At 34.8% G+C, this 16,616-nt stretch overlaps 1 protein-coding gene across 1 annotated transcript in view; it reads left to right on the forward strand.

The window, feature by feature from the left end:
- The window catches only part of LOC136036433 (tachykinin-like peptides receptor 99D), a 189,419-nt gene extending 172,803 nt beyond the window's left edge, over nt 1-16,616 (forward strand). Inside the window, exon 7 of the mRNA XM_065718668.1 lies at nt 9,409-16,616. Within this exon, the coding sequence (XP_065574740.1) occupies nt 9,409-9,623 (215 nt within the window). The 3' untranslated portion in view covers nt 9,624-16,616. The remainder of the gene's footprint in view (nt 1-9,408) is intronic.

A 16,616-nucleotide genomic window follows, 5' to 3' on the forward strand; every position in this document is an offset into this window, starting at 1 on the left:
AGAAATGTGGCATTTTCATCTCAGAAATAACCCAATGCAAGAAAGTGTCTCTTCTTTCTTCGTTTGCGTGGTTTTATTTACTAGCGAGAAAACATATTGTGAAGTTGATATTTTTCTTATTATTATTATTGTAAGTAATGAGTATTCTGTTGCATAAAGCGTAATAATTGCGACTCGTTTGAAATGGTATTTTGCTAATACCAATATTTAAATTAATACAATGTAATAGACAGATGCACTTAATAAAGCAATAGAAACAAGGCATTTTCATTAAGACCTCTCAGAAATATCTCTTAATATGGCTTAAATTTAGCTTTAATAACAAGCTCTCCCTCCCCTTCCCCTGTTATCGGTTGCTAGGGGATAGTCAGCTACATATTGTCCCGGTGCCGTGAATATGCGCAATCTCGGATCAAAGAAATGTAGTATTTTAATTAAAGCCTCTCAGATATGACCGAACGCAAAAAAGTGTATCTTTTTTTCTTTTGGTGTTTCATTTACTAGCGAGAAAACGTATTGTGAAGTTAACATTTTTCTTACTATTACTATTGTAAGTAATGAAGTTTCTGCTTCAATAGCTCAAATACTTACGGCTCATTCGAAATATGATTTTGCTAATACAAAGATTTAAATTAAAACACCGTAACAGGCAGGTGCGTCTAATAAAGGAATAGAAACAATGGATTTTCATTAAGACCTATCAGAAATGTCTCTTAGTATAGCTTAAATTTGCCTCTAATAAAAACCCTCCTCCCCCAGAAACTGGTTGTATAGGGTGGGCCAGCCATATATTGTCATGGTGGCGTGAATATCTTTGGTCTTTGCTCAAAGAAACGTGGCATTTTCATCTAAACCTGTCAAAAATAACCGAATGCAAAAAAAGTGTCTCTTTTATCTTCGTTTGTCTGTTGCAATTATTTGCGAGAAAACATATTTTAAAGTTGACATGTTTTTTTATTATTCCTGTTATACGCAAAGAGGCTTCTTCTGCATATAGCCTAATACTTGCGGCTTATTCAAAATATCACTTTGCCAATACCAAGATTCGAATTAATGCAATGTAACTGGCAGGTATGTCTAATAAAGCAATAAAAATGAGGCATTTTCATCAAGATCTATCAGAAAGGTATCTTAATATGGCTTAAAATTTATTACTAATAGCAAACTCCCTACTCTGCTTCCCTCTGTAATTGGTTGCTAGGGGTTAGCCAGTCACATATTTTTTGGCGTGAGCTAGCAAAGTCTCGGTTCTAGGAAATGTGGCATTTTTCATTTATGCCACGTTTTTAAAGCCTTTATTCTTTAGATTTCTTTTTCCAGGATGAATTTTCATTTCGTAATCATTTGTACAATGAAATATCTAAAGCAAATGTTATATAACAACTCAGTGATTCAATATCTAACTTAACCCGTCTGGGTCACCTTAGAAAACTAATAACACCGTAAGAAGCAGATGCACATCAAACGTAACCAATTTCTAGTGATTGATTTCCTTCCCCGCATGTCAATTATTACAGACATAGGGGACGTGTAATCCATAGCTTCTTCGAAAAGTTTCCATTAGAAAACATTCATCTAATAATAATATTAAAAAGACTTTCTTGGTCCAGTTATCTAGCGCTCGGATCCATTGGATGGAAACCTTTTTCGAATTCTAACGTGGGCAAATATCTCTGGAATGTAAAGTTTCCCTGAGAAAAACACATTGAACGAAAATGAAATCTCTTAAAATATTGTGTAACATCCGACGTGTCGATCGTCATCACGTAAAATCCTATGTATTAACACCGGCATTAAATAACTTCCCCCGTGTGAGCCGTCATTACGCAACGTATCACATTTGCGCCGTCATTTCGCAGCAGTCACGTGTGCGCTTCCATTACCTAACACCCACGTGTGTGCTGCCATTACGTACCATCCATGTGTGTGCCCTCCTCAGTTACAACTTGAAGTATCCCACGGGCCCTTGAAGAAACAAGTGATGCGATATTGCGTCATTGCTAATAAATATATCACGTCGCGCAAGATTGCATCAACCTCAATATAAGTAAACATTCCCTAATACTTAGACTCCCCCGCTTGACTAGCAGGCTCTATCAAGTCCAATTACGTAAATCCCAAGGAAATTATGATTTTGCAAGGGCCCTGGAAGTGTTTTCTTGCCCTCGTATGTTTTTAAACAATAAAAAAATCACTCTCTATTATTTAACAATCCTCTGTATCTTTTAGAAAACAAACACTTTTACGTAACAAGCACCTACGTCTTAAAGAAGTTTCTTTTTAAGTCTTGGTGCCGAAATTCCAAGGGATAGGGCTCCGTTAAAAGCCATTGAGCCCCCACTACTAACTACTAAGCATACTAAGTTAAAACTTCCAGGGGAGACTGAGCGGGTGTAAAATTAGGTCAAAAGGCACTATATAAACCCTTATTGTCAAAATGCGGAACTGCAATATTTCAAGAACAGTTATGGGTATTAACTTGACAATTTCAGGTGATGTGGATGGAGATGTCGAACCAAATCAAAAGAAAGTTTTCAAAATGGTTTATTTTCAAAGTCACAGAAATTTCTGAGGGTATTAATTCAGAACTTTCAGGATATATCAGGAAGATTTTGAACTAAATCGAATGTTAATATTCGCGTCTTGATTTTCCAAAGCAAATATCTAAAATATCTAAGGAACGGCAAAAAATATTAAGTTGAAACTTTTTGGGAATATTTCGCGAAATATTAATTCACTATGTGCATCCAGTTTTTCAAAAAAGTGTATTTGTAATATCTCAGGGACGGCTAAGGTTATTAAAATGAAACTTTCAGGTAGCTGTGAGGAAGATGTTTCGAAAGAAATTTCCAAAACAGTTTATCTGCAATTTCACAGAAGTGGCTGAGGGTATCAAGTTGAAACTTTCTTGGAATATTGAGAGGATATTCCACTTAAGCGATGCTACTCGTGTCCGGGTTTTTCGAAAGGGCATATCTGCAATAGCTCATGAGCTGCTAACGGTGTTATATTGAAACTTTCAGGGAGAGTTTCAAGGGATAATGAGGTAGATGACAAGGCACAAGATACATCTCGGATGCCAATAGAATGTATATGCAGTACGTCAGGAACGGCTAAGGGTATAAAAATAAAATTTTCATTGAATATTGACAGAGATAATTTACTAAAATAAAAAAGATGATATTTCCATTCAGTTTGTAAAAATCGTGTGTCTGCAATATCGCGGGAACGTCAAGGGTATGAGGTTGAGACTTTTAGGAATTGTAAGGGGATATTAAACTAAATTAAAAAACTGTTCCTTCAGGTTTTCAAAATGTGGTATCTGCAGTATATAAGGAACGGCTAGTGGTATTAAGAATACATTTTCACTGAATATTGACGAGAATAATGATTTAAACCAAGAGACACTATATGCATCCAAACTGTCAAATGATTGTATCTGCAACGTCTCAGGAAAGGCTAAGGGCGTCAAGTTTTGATTTTTCAGCAAGTTCGAAGGATGTTGAACTAAATCAAAAGAAATTATGTTCAAACTAAGGCTCTTAAGAGACTTTCTAAACATTTTCTCCGGAATAGCTAACTGTAGAAGTTGAAAATGCCAGACTTTTGAGCATGCAAGTGCGCTTTTTTCTTTTATGTTTTTTTCCTATCTGCCTTCTTTTCCTATCTATCCTTATCTATTTATCTTATCTTTCCTATCTATCCTGGTATGTAGTCACTGTGTTTGTACTTAAACATCCTTTTTTACGCCTTATTTTAAATTCAAAGAACTATCCAACCAGACCTACGCTCAAGAAGGAGAGGATGAAAATTCCAGAATATAACATTTGCTCAAAGGACAGTCCCTATTCTATGGCAAGGACGGTCCCCTCAATGGCATGAAAATTTGAAAACTTCTTGGCTATATGTGCACTTTTTTCATGTTTTTGCCCCCATCCGCCTTTTTAGTCAAACAAAAAGATTTTCTTTCCTTCACTCAAATATAGACAAGTGTATAGAAAATTCTATTATATTACATATAGTGTAATTCAGAAGTATTTATCGTTATTTCTATTCAAATCACTAAATATTAAATACATTTGGTTTTTCTATACTAGCCTATAGTGGTGAGCGCCTATAGGCTGCTAATTCAAAAGAGAAATTGCTGAAAATCTGATTTAGAGATTCCTGACAACAGCACACATAGTGAACATTTGTGAAATTTCTGAAGTTGCTGCTGACTTTACCCCGTGTATACTGCGAAGACTAGAACTTGACAAAATTTTAGAAATTTAGTAGGAATTCGGCTCATCTGGGCCTATGATTAACACTTTTTGGACGTAAATCCCATTTTGAAAATGTCAAATTATGTTCTTATAGTACATCATTTGTAATATAAATAATTTTATATAAATTTGCCTATTTGTTACATTTTATTACGTAAACCGACGCACATGGAGAAAATTCACATGTACGCTCCTGTCCTCAAACTTTGGACTTGTTTACTCTGACTGTCGAGGCTATCGGCTTCAGAGATTCTTGGCAACAGCACGCATAGTGAAAATTTGTGAAATTTCTGAAGTTGCTGCTGACTTTACTCCGAGTATACTGCTAAGACTGGAACTTGACAAAATTTTAGGAATTTAGTGTGAATTCAGCCCATCTGGGCCTATGATAGCCACATTTTGGGCATAAATCCCATTTTGAAAGTTACAAATTATATTCTTATATTACATCATTTGTAATATAAATAATTTTATATAAATTTGCCAATTTGTTAGATTTTATTACGTAAACCCACACACATGGAGAAAATTCACATGTACGCTCCTATCCTCACTCTTTGAACTTGTTTCCTCTGGCTCTCGAGGCTATCGATTACCCCAAGGCTGTATCCAGGAGGGTTAAGGGGTTTAACCCCCCTCCCGAAATGTTTTTCTGAATTGGAAAAACGTGACAAAAATGAATATAAACCAATTTTTGATGTCTTTTTTAAAGTCTTTCAACCCCCTCCCGTCCCTTTAAAATAATTCTTTTGAACACACCCACCATCCCCACCCGAAAAAAATAATGGATACATCCTTGAATGACCCCTTAAGCAATTTTCAGCAAAAGTTTAAAAAGGAAATTCTACATTGTAAATTTTTCCTAGATCCAACGGAATTTTAAAGGTAGCATTCTGATTTAAAACTCTGGCTACGGTCCTCTTTTGAGACTTTATTTACAACCAGCTGAATCAACAATATGTTGTACTCTAATGAAAAATTATATTACTTTGTTTTTCTAATATGAATCAAAACGCTAGACATGTTTTTCTATTCTTCTCTTCAAGGTTTTTGACTTTGGCAAGCTAATATTAGTAAATGTTTGTTGATCTTATGTGAAAAAATTTAAGCCATTTTAACAGTTCCTATTGTTTCAAGACTTTTTAACTTAGACTGATCTGAATAATGACTATATAAACGGAAATAGCTTGAAATCTTTATTTTTCTCGGGCTAATGGAACGTTCAGACGAATGTGAAAACCGATGAGAAAAACTGATTAGTACGAAGGGAAAGGCACTCAAAGATTAAGTGCAATTCTTTCCCTAAAAAGCGCAGGTAACATGCACTTGGAGGCTCCAAGTCTCTAAGCCATATGTATCAAACAGTTCGTGGTAACGAACTGTAGTAAGGAGCGACCCGTCTCAATAGTAACCAAAACTCTAAAAAATGGAGTTTTGGTACCAATACCTACATCAAAAGAATTGTATTTTAATGATGATTTTAAATATATAAGTTTCATCAAGTTTAGTCTTACCCATCAAAAGTTAAGAGCTAGAGAAAATTTGCGTAATTTTAGAAAATAGGGGGAAACACCCCCTAAAAGTCATAGAATCTTAACGAAAATCACACCATTAGATTCAGCGTATCAGAGAAGCCTACTGTAGAAGTTTCAAGCCCCTATCTACAAAAATGTGGAAATTTATATTTTTTTCCCAGAAGGCAGATCACGGATGCGTGTTTATTTGTTTGTTTGTTGTTTTTTTTTTTTCCCAGGGGTGATCATATCGACCCAGTTGTTGCCAGGTATCAACCCAGTTTCGTGTTAGTTTTATACAAAGCATTGCCTGTGCTGTATAAAAAACTGATGGTTCTGGATAAGACCACAAAATCTCGAACTTTTAACAGTAGACATGCTTTCCACTCTTAAAAATACTTGATCATTTTTGCTCAACGACTCACGATAAACGACCGGTCCCATAGGGAAACTAGAAAAAGTTCCTAGCCCTGAAACCGATCAGCGCTATGGGAAAAACTGATCAGTTTTTGAACGTTTCTCAATGCATCTGATCGGGCTATAAAGACCTAAGCGTACGGGAAACTTAAGAGAGTGGGGACTTGAGATGGTAATTTAAAAATATCATTAGCGTCATCTAGTATTTGCTAATTTTTACTTTAAAATGCCTTACACTGGCCTTTTGAGGTACTTTAAAACAAAGGGGAAGGTAAAGGGGCTAAGCCTTCCAGATTAAAGTAAACTAGCCTGCTTAGCCTACAAAAATTTTCCCAAGCTAACCTGGTCCTACTTTGTGCTTACCGGATTTATACTTTAAAAATTTTTCAAACGCACCTTGCATAAGCTTAAAAAAAAACTTCAAGGTGCTTTGACAAACAGTGAAACAATTTGACACAGCTTGAAGCTTTTAATGTTTCTGAAGCTAAATGCTGAACGGATAATATTAAATATTAAAATAAAGATTTTTAATAAAGATGTTTATACGAAATAATCTATATATATAAAAATAAGTTGCTTGTGTGTTGACTGACGTCATGCATGTTTGTCGACTGACGTCATTATAAGGATTGAGCATTATGCCGTCATGAAGTTGTTTGTCGACTCACGTCATGTTTGTCGACTGACGAAATTACAGACCGGGACACCGAGACACAAATGACGACCGGGACACCGGGACACAGGGAATATAAATGACGACCGGGACACTCAAAGAGAAATTACAGACTGGGACACCGGGACACAAATAACGACCGGGACACAGGGAATATAAATGACGACCGGGACACAGGGACACAACTAAAACAGGGACGCCGGGGGGCACAGGGGGATATATAAATGAAGACCGGGACACAGGGAATGTTCGATTAGCAATCACCATCAACAAAGCTCAAGGGCAATCATTAGAATAATGAGGTATAAATCTGAATACGGACTGTTTTTACCATGGACAACCGGGACACAAATGACGACCGGGACACTCAAAGAGAAATTACAGACCGGGACACCGGGACACTAATGACGACCGGGACACCGGGACACAGGGAATATAAATGACGACCGGAACACAGGGAATATAAATGACGACCGGGACACAAAGACACAACTACAACAGGCACGCTGGGGGGCACTGGAGGGATATATAAATGGCAACGGGGACACAGAGAATGTTCGATTAGCAATCACCATCAACAAAGTTCAAGGGCAATCATTAGAATCATGAGGTATAGATCTGAATACAATTATATGTTGCATGTTCAAGAGTCGGTAAACCTGACAATCTATTTATATGCACAGACAATGGGACAGCGAAGAATGTTGTATATTCGCAAGTTTTACGTAGTTAAAAACATATATATATATATATATATATATATATATATATATATATATATATATATATATATATATATATATATATATATATATATATATATATATATATATAAAGGTAAAGGATACGGCATTAGACTTTACAGTTCCTACCGGCGAAGTAGTTCTACTACTTCAGCCAGGAAGTGCAATGGGGGGTTGGGGGCCAACCATCCTGTGCTTTCGCACACCCATCCTGTTTACCTTCCCCAGATTTCTCCAGGTACCCATTTAAAGCTGGGTCGACTCTGGCTAAGCTTAGAGAGTCACGCCACTGACTCCCGTCCCAAACTGAACAATTGGATACACTGGGATTCGAACCCACGTCCTTTCAGACAAAGGATCCCAAATCCAGCGCACCAACTGAATCGGCTAGGACGGCCCTATATATATTCACAGGTGGGATACAGGGATACAACTGCAATGGCGCGTAACTAATATGGCGCGTAACGACTTACGCGCGCATTGGGGCTTGGGGGGGGGGAAGCGCCACCCCAACAGCTAGTGAATTTATATAATGAATAATGTAATAAATAATAAAAATAATAACATAATAATAATAAAGTAATAAATAATAATACGATAATAATAATAATAATAATAATAATAATAATAATAATAATAATAATAATAATAATAATAATAATAATAATAATAATAATAATAATAATAATAATAATAAATACAACAATATAATAATAACAAATAATGAAAATAATGTAATAAATAATAAATGATTATTACATATAGAAATGAATAAAAATAAAGATTTTTAAGTTGAAATGGTCAGCCTTTACACTTGACAGCCTTTGCTCAGACGGATAGATTTGGGCCTCCACTCTTTCCCTAGATTCATTCTTAAATTGAATATCACTGATCAATATTCCTGCTTAGAATTGAGTGCTTTATTTTCATTGATTTACTTTTATAATATGTCTCTATAAACCAATCATATTACTGCTCAACCGTATGTTAAAAATTTATTCCAATAAGCCGTGCTTTTATTACCCATTAATGCTATATCAAATCATAAGTCAGTAACAAGAATGTGAAGCCTTATTGATGCTTTTGTATGAAATCTTAATCTAGTAAAAAAGATCAACATTCTTTGATTTGTTATAATATTTACAAGAAAACTGTCAATTTTCTTTTCTGAATGTTTCACTAGATCGAACTTAATTTTTTTAACACAAAATTTTTGAAAATAGTTACTAATGGGATATTTAAATATTATCGTACATGCACAACATTAATGAGCATGTTCTAAAAACTTATGTGCGTAGGCCTTTACATCAAAACTAAACACTACTTATGCCAACCTTGGCAAATTTATCTAAACTCAAAAAGAGAGGAAATATGCTATCTGGGTATGTATTTTGAACAGCATAATCAGGCACGTAAGCACTTTTAGTCTTTAGAAGGTGCGAAACGAATGGCATTCTCGAGCTAAATTGGGAAGTTTATCCTTAGTGGTTACCCTTAGAAGAAGGGTACACAGTTTCATTTGTTTAATATATGGCACATCAAGACATGACTTTATACCACGCCTTCCACACGACGTGGCCAATAAGAAAAAGAAACAAATAACGATGTAAATGACGTAGGAGAGGCATCGCTTTACTCTGTCGTCGCTACTGAGATGCCACGTATACACAGAATCATGAATAATAAGTAAATAATACAGTAGAATTATCCCATTTAACTCAACTGCAACGTAGACACTGCAAATTTATCCAAGTTATCAGGAACATGGGCAACTATTAATCTCAATTTCATTACAGGGTCAGCAAGACTCCAAATCAACCAGATTACAATTAGTGGTTGGAGTAGAAACAACTCATCAAGAAGGACTTTAACAACTTTGGCTCCAGAGAGTCGATATACCAGTCCATTGAGCATCCATAACCGGCGTTTACGCAGTAATCATAATGAAAACGAAGGGGAAGAAATTGTAGAAATCCCCATGGCAGAATTAGTAGAGAAAAAGGCTCCCTAGATTCAGATTTTAATGACTATGTTGCAGTTTAATAACTATGCTCGGCTGTGATAATTTCAAGGGTGACACACGTGCCATTTTGGTCGAAAAGGAGTTATGTATATGTTGTGGGTAAACTCAACATAAGGAATAGAATGGTAGAGGCAGAATTGTTCTATCTCGTGACGTTCCGAAGACGAAAAGATGCATACGCTCCTAAGTGGCATATGCATCTTTTTTAATCATGTCTTGTCGCAATTCAAAATGACAGACAAGGATTACCTTATGACAAACGAGACATACGCTATGAAATGGAATAATTTTGAATTTGTTTGGAATATTTAATTTAATTTGTACCAGTGAAAAGAGCATAAAAATTGGTTTAGAATATGGTCTATTTATCGCCGCTAGCCTCACCCTTCAGAGCGACCACAGCGAACAAACATTTTCTATTCTTGGCTTTCCTGAAAAGTTACGAAATAGTGTGTGTCGCCCTTTTATTTATCCTAGCCGAACATTCCAGTGTCATTTCATTTCCATTGAAGTTCAACTACTCTATATAAAATGAAACGACGGATATTAACCATACATTAACAACTTATTATTATTATCAACGCACAAATAATATTTTTATCGAACTTTTCTTGAAATTGGGTCATCCATAATTAATAGTTAAAATCATAGTTAAAATCTTTAATTATAGTTAAAATATATCTTGTAATTCAATAGTAATAATATGATTAATTTAACACCTTAGTTAATTATATAATCTTATTTATTTAAAATAGTTAAATTTGAATTTGTCGTTGAAATAATATAGTTTCATTTCTAATAAAAATAATAATGTAATTTTAAATAATACAATGTTTTTTTTATACAATATTATAATATCGTATTAATACAATATAAAACTTAATTTAATTACAGTGAAGTTTTAATTACGAAATTTAATTACTAAAATAATTATAGTCAAACCTTAAAATCATTGTTAAAAACCAAAACTTGTACTGCAAATCATAAATTTGTACTAAACAAAAGGATTATAACTAGCCTATAATCTTTTTTCTCTGTGAAGTTGAATAGTTAGCAGCTCTATCGTTTGCCAAGACATATTTTGTCGAAATTATATATTTTTCCGGGCCTTCATCTTAGCTACATGTGCAGGGTCCTCTTTAGGGGGGTTGGGGGCTCTAATGAGTGCCAAATGTAAGGACAAGTGGAATTTTGTTTGCAACAGCAATTTTGCAAAATGTTACTTGCATGCTCTTCTTTCCATTTCTGAGATTGGTCCGAAGGGCCCTCAAGTGTAATGAGAAAATTTGCCCTACATGTGTATTTCATGTTTTCAACACTCTTTCATCCCCCGTAAGAAGCCCTGATCCACTTTGCTTTAACAGCCCTTCCGACGTCATTTTGTCACTTCCCCCAAACACGAAGTTATAATTCATCTTCCTTTCCTCCGCCCAAAGAAAAATAATTAATATTTTCCAGATTTTTCTAACTATTCCACACTCTCTTTTTGATGATAGGAAACACATTAAGCCCTGATTGTAATTCAATAAGAAAGACAGGTCTTCCAGATAAAAGAAAACAGCAACATCAAAACTCAAAACGAATATAAATCATCTCGGTATTAAAATATCCCATTCTTTACGCTGAAGCTTGAATTTTTTTTTTACCAATGCTTCAAGAACCAAGAATAGACAAGTAATCTAATTGAAGCCCAACGTGATATATAGCTGATTTTCCACAATGTCTCGGGAACGGAAGAATTTATCTATCTGTATTTGCTTTAAACAAAAAAGCTTTAAGTTTAATTGATCTGAAAGGCAATAGGTGTAAAAGAAACTTACATACTTTTACGTGGGGCGGGAATCAGGCGTTTCCAACTTGCCAGGCATCAAGGATCTTCGAGACCTGTTTGGGCCATGTAGTGCGGTCTGCTTCCAGCTGCTTTGTAAGTGGGGCCATTAAGTTGTCCATGCATAACCCAGCTTTCTAAGCCCCCAATTGATTCAAGGTCTGATTTAACCACGTCTGATTTAACCACAAAAAAAAACATGCAGGTGTAAGAGAAACCTGCACTCAAAACTCACTTGCTATACTTGCTTATGTCCCGGACGTCCTCGTGGGTTGTGTTGGAGCTATCTTATTTATACGTTGACGGATCAGTTCTCAGTAGAATATTCGGTCATCTGCCTACTTTAAAAGTTGAAGGAGGTTGTTTCCAAAGCTGTCTTACAACCTCTGTCTTGGTGTGCTAGGGTGGTGACTAGACTTGCATTTTTTGCACTCTAAAATTGTTTCAGTTAAGCAGTAGTTAAACTTTAGCATAATGAGGGGGAAGTGAGGGAGCAAAGCTTTTATTTATATAAAGATTTAATGTTGTTCTTCACTTTTATTGGAACAGCTCAGTTATTTACTTAATGCATGGTTAATTTTATTACAATACCTAGAGTTACCCTAAATATGAGGAGGGTTGCTGCCGCCTAAAAAATTACCCTTTACAATAAAATTTAATCTTTGCAAAGCAAAGCTTCGATAAAAGGAGATTATGTAGCATGGTTTCTTTTTGGTACAAAGCATATTTTTCAAATTAACTGCCGTCTCCACAATCTGGAGAGCTTCACTCCCAGATCACCCTTTCAACCTATGACCCTTCATAAACTTCTTCCTTACGCAGGTAGGTCAGGTGTTAAATTTGTAAGTATCTGAGTCGTCACTCACTTTTTTCCGATACATGTCTCATGAAAAGGTTAAAATTTTAAGGGACCACCAACACTGTTTTGAGGCCTTATGTAATCCTCCTTTGCCACAAAACGAATCGGCTAAAACACTAATCGATTGTATAAATCTATACGATATTCCATAGTTGTTAGATTCATGGATAAATTGCTTCATTTCTTATTGATGTTATACAACCAACAAAAAAGCGAAAAAAAAAAAAAAGAAAGGAAAACAACTAGGAAACCAAGAAAGGGGAATTTTCAGCCTGTGAATATTCTCACTGGCTGAAAATCAGCCTTTTTTTCATTTTCTTGATTTTCTTATTATTTTTTGTTTTCCTTTATTTTTTTTTATTGAATTTCGTACATAGCCAGCGTGACAACGTATTTACAATCAACCATCAATAACAAACACTGCTACATGACCATCATTCTCTGCAAAAAAATATTTAGTCCGTTGGTAGATAATGGCTTTGGGGTTCTCATACATGGAAAATTTTATAATTTTTATCAAGACTGTACTCCTTGGAGGGAGGTGTTAAATCTCTTTTCTTAATATGTAAATTTTCATAATCTAATAGCTATTCTGCAGCCTAGAGCTTTTGATGAGCAGCTTTGAAACTCACATATTTAAAATAAATATATCTGATAAATTTTCTTTTTGTAGGTATTGTAATCAATTTTTTTTTTTTGATTTTTTGGTTTTTACTGACAAGTTTTTATAGTCATTATTGACAGTCATTTTATTGACTTTATTTACAGTTTTTTAATGTAAACTGTTTTACCGATGGCTTTCTTAAGCATGGGGAAGGCTACCACACCCTCATTCAACCCCTGTTTTTTCATTCACACTCAATGTCCATATAACAGTGCTTTGAAAATGAAAATCATCTCTCCATAAGTGCACCCTTAGAATATTTCCCAGGAGGGGGAGGGATCTGAAATACTAGGATTAAGTCTTAGGGTTATCACATTCGAAGTGTTCAAGAGGAGTTCCTCGGAGAAAGATAAGATCCCCGCCCCTTTTCCCTCCCCCTATAGACCGAGATCCAACATGTATGGAAACCTTTCAATCTGGAGTTTCTCATTTTTTCAAAAAGGGATGGTTACAAAATACACAAGGCCGTTTCTAAAATTTTCATTTAGGAGAGGGGTTTTTTGCTCAGGGAGCCTACAAAAAGCCTTACAAAACACAACAAAAGTCTGCTTGTGTGTATTTTTATTACTTTTATGCAAGCAAAACAAACCGGTGGGGGTGTCAAAGTGTGCATTCTCCTTCACTCCCCGCTGGATTCAAGCCTACGTATGTTTTTTTTGGGGGGGGACTGATTGAATTGAGCCTGTAGTTATGGATTATTAAAAGCAGGCTTTCTCAAATAGAAATTTAAAGAAATCTGATGTCCCATTAAGTAATAAAAGATTATAATAAAATAATATAATAATAAAAGATGATAATTGAAAGAGATTACAGCACAGAAATGATTCGAATTCCAGTATATCCAGTAGCAATTCGGTCTTGACAGGGTGAAATAATATCGAGCAACAATTCAGGAAACAAGACATTGTATAGTCCCTCAGCTTTAAAACAGGGGCATTTACTCAGCGTTTCGGCCATACAAACCATATTGACTTGTGTTATTCTTTCTTTTTTCAAGCCATACATGCAGTCGACAAACTGAACAGTTATTATAGACCGTTATTCTAATAAAACTAATAGACATAGAGCATTGTAGAGTCGTCTACTATCTTTTGGGGTTTTGGTCAACTAATTTTCTTAGGGGGTAGGGGGTGCCTAAGGTCTCCATAAAATCATCCCAAGGTTTTCAAACTTTTTATGAAAGCTACTAGAGGTGAATTGGTCGTCATAGGCTGGTATTCATAGCTTAAAAAGTACTAGAGAGCAACTACACTAAATTAGCTCTTTCCTTGTACGGGTATTGTTTTGCAAATGTTTAACTTTAGCGTAAAAATGGGGTTAGAGAGGTATGTGGTCTTCTCATATTCAGAGTAATCTTAACACTGAAAATTGTCACAAATTAAGCCAATAGAACAAGTGTTTTTCAAATAAAAGTAAAAAACGACATTAAAATTTTAAATGAACAGAAATTATTCTGCATGCAAGGGTGGCCATTCTCACCCCTAGCTCCCCACTTTTTGCACTGATATTCTACAGAGTTTTACTTAAAGTATTTATAGATGCAAGAACAGTATTTAATGGGTTATTTCAAGTTTGTTGCATACCAATTGCCTTTTAAAATAACTAAAATCATAACTTATTTCTTAAAAAATGCTCATTAATTTTCTTTTAATTTCAGCTTTTCTCTCACGCTCAAATTGTCCTTGTTTTTGAGCACTCGCCCTTAAGCATTAGGTTTTGGTCAACTAATTTTCTTAGGGGGTAGGGGGTGCCTAAGGTCTCCATAAAATCCTCCCAAGATTTTCAAACTTTTTATGAAAGCTACTAGAGGCGAATTGGTCGTCATAGGCTGGTATTCATAGCTTGAAAAGTACTAGAGAGCAACTACACTAAATTAGCTCTTTCCTTGTACGGGTATTGTTTTGCAAAAGTTTAACTTTAGCGTAAAAATGGGGTTAGAGAGGTATGTGGTCTTCTCATATTCAGAGTAATCATAACACTGAAAATTGTCACAAATTAAGCCAATAGAACAAGTGTTTTTCAAATAAAAGTAAAAAACGACATTAAAATTTTAAATGAACAGAAATTATTCTGCATGCAAGGGTGGCCATTCTCACCCCTAGCTCCCCACTTTTTGCACTGATATTCTACAGAGTTTTACTCAAAGTATTTATAGATGCAAGAACAGTATTTAATGGGTTATTTCAAGTTTGTTGCATACCAATTGCCTTTTAAAATAACTAAAATCATAACTTATTTCTTAAAAATGCTCATTAATTTTTTTTTAATTTCAGCTTTTCTCTCACGCTCAAATTGTCCTTGTTTTTGAGCACTCGCCCTTAAGCATTAGGTTTTGGTCAACTAATTTTCTTAGGGGGTAGGGGGTGCCTAAGGTCTCCATAAAATCCTCCCAAGATTTTCAAACTTTTTATGAAAGCTACTAGAGGCGAATTGGTCGTCATAGGCTGGTATTCATAGCTTGAAAAGTACTAGAGAGCAACTACACTAATTAGCTCTTTCCTTGTACGGGTATTGTTTTGCAAAAGTTTAACTTTAGCGTAAAAATGGGGTTAGAGAGGTATGTGGTCTTCTCATATTCAGAGTAATCTTAACACTGAAAATTGTCACAAATTAAGCCAATAGAACAAGTGTTTTTCAAATAAAAGTAAAAAACGACATTAAAATTTTAAATGAATAGAAATTATTCTGCATGCAAGGGTGGCCATTCTCACCCCTAGCTCCCCACTTTTTGCACTGATATTCTACAGAGTTTTACTTAAAGTATTTATAGATGCAAGAACAGTATTTAATGGGTTATTTCAAGTTTGTTGCATACCAATTGCCTTTTAAAATAACTAAAATCATAACTTATTTCTTAAAAAATGCTCATTAATTTTCTTTTAATTTCAGCTTTTCTCTCACGCTCAAATTGTCCTTGTTTTTGAGCACTCGCCCTTAAGCATTAGGAGAAAAAGTCAAATTTCAGCGTAAGAAACAAGGGGTCAAGTGGGGCAGCTCCATCCTTATACTGACCAGGTGTTTTTTATATTTTAGTCTAGCTCTTTACTTCATTTGGGATAAGTCTTATTAAGTACAAGAAGTGGGTGAACAGCAGAATCTCATACAGATATCGTGAGTGAAATTTTTTTAATTAAAACTTTCAATTAAACTTAATTACCATTAAATCTAATTGATGTCGCTATTTTTTAACATATAAGGTAAATATAATAAACTTCTATATGAACATTGTTTAGATCTTTTCCAGAATTCTTTTTATTTGTTTTTTTTTTCGTTTTATTTATAGCCAGCTCTGTTCTCCGATAACTGTGATTGATTACCCTGTGTTTCAAATATAACAGGATAAATTCAGATGACTTCTCTGAAAACTTCCTAATCCTTGATGAATCGAGTAAAAAATGCCATAACTAACCCACATTATTAACCCATAGAGATCCCATTAGCCTACTTCTGAACCTATTTAGATTGCTACCTTATTTAATATAACTAGAAACGGATTCAGAATTACCTTCTTATGCCGAAACCAGCTCAAAGTTGTAATTAGAAACATGTAAGCCTATTTTGTTATAATAACTCTTAATGTTTCATTTTTGTGATATTAAATAGCTTCCTTTCAATAAATGTTTAATCTTC

The sequence above is a fragment of the Artemia franciscana genome, chromosome 15, assembly GCF_032884065.1.
Source record: "Artemia franciscana chromosome 15, ASM3288406v1, whole genome shotgun sequence".
NCBI lineage: Eukaryota > Metazoa > Arthropoda > Branchiopoda > Anostraca > Artemiidae > Artemia > Artemia franciscana.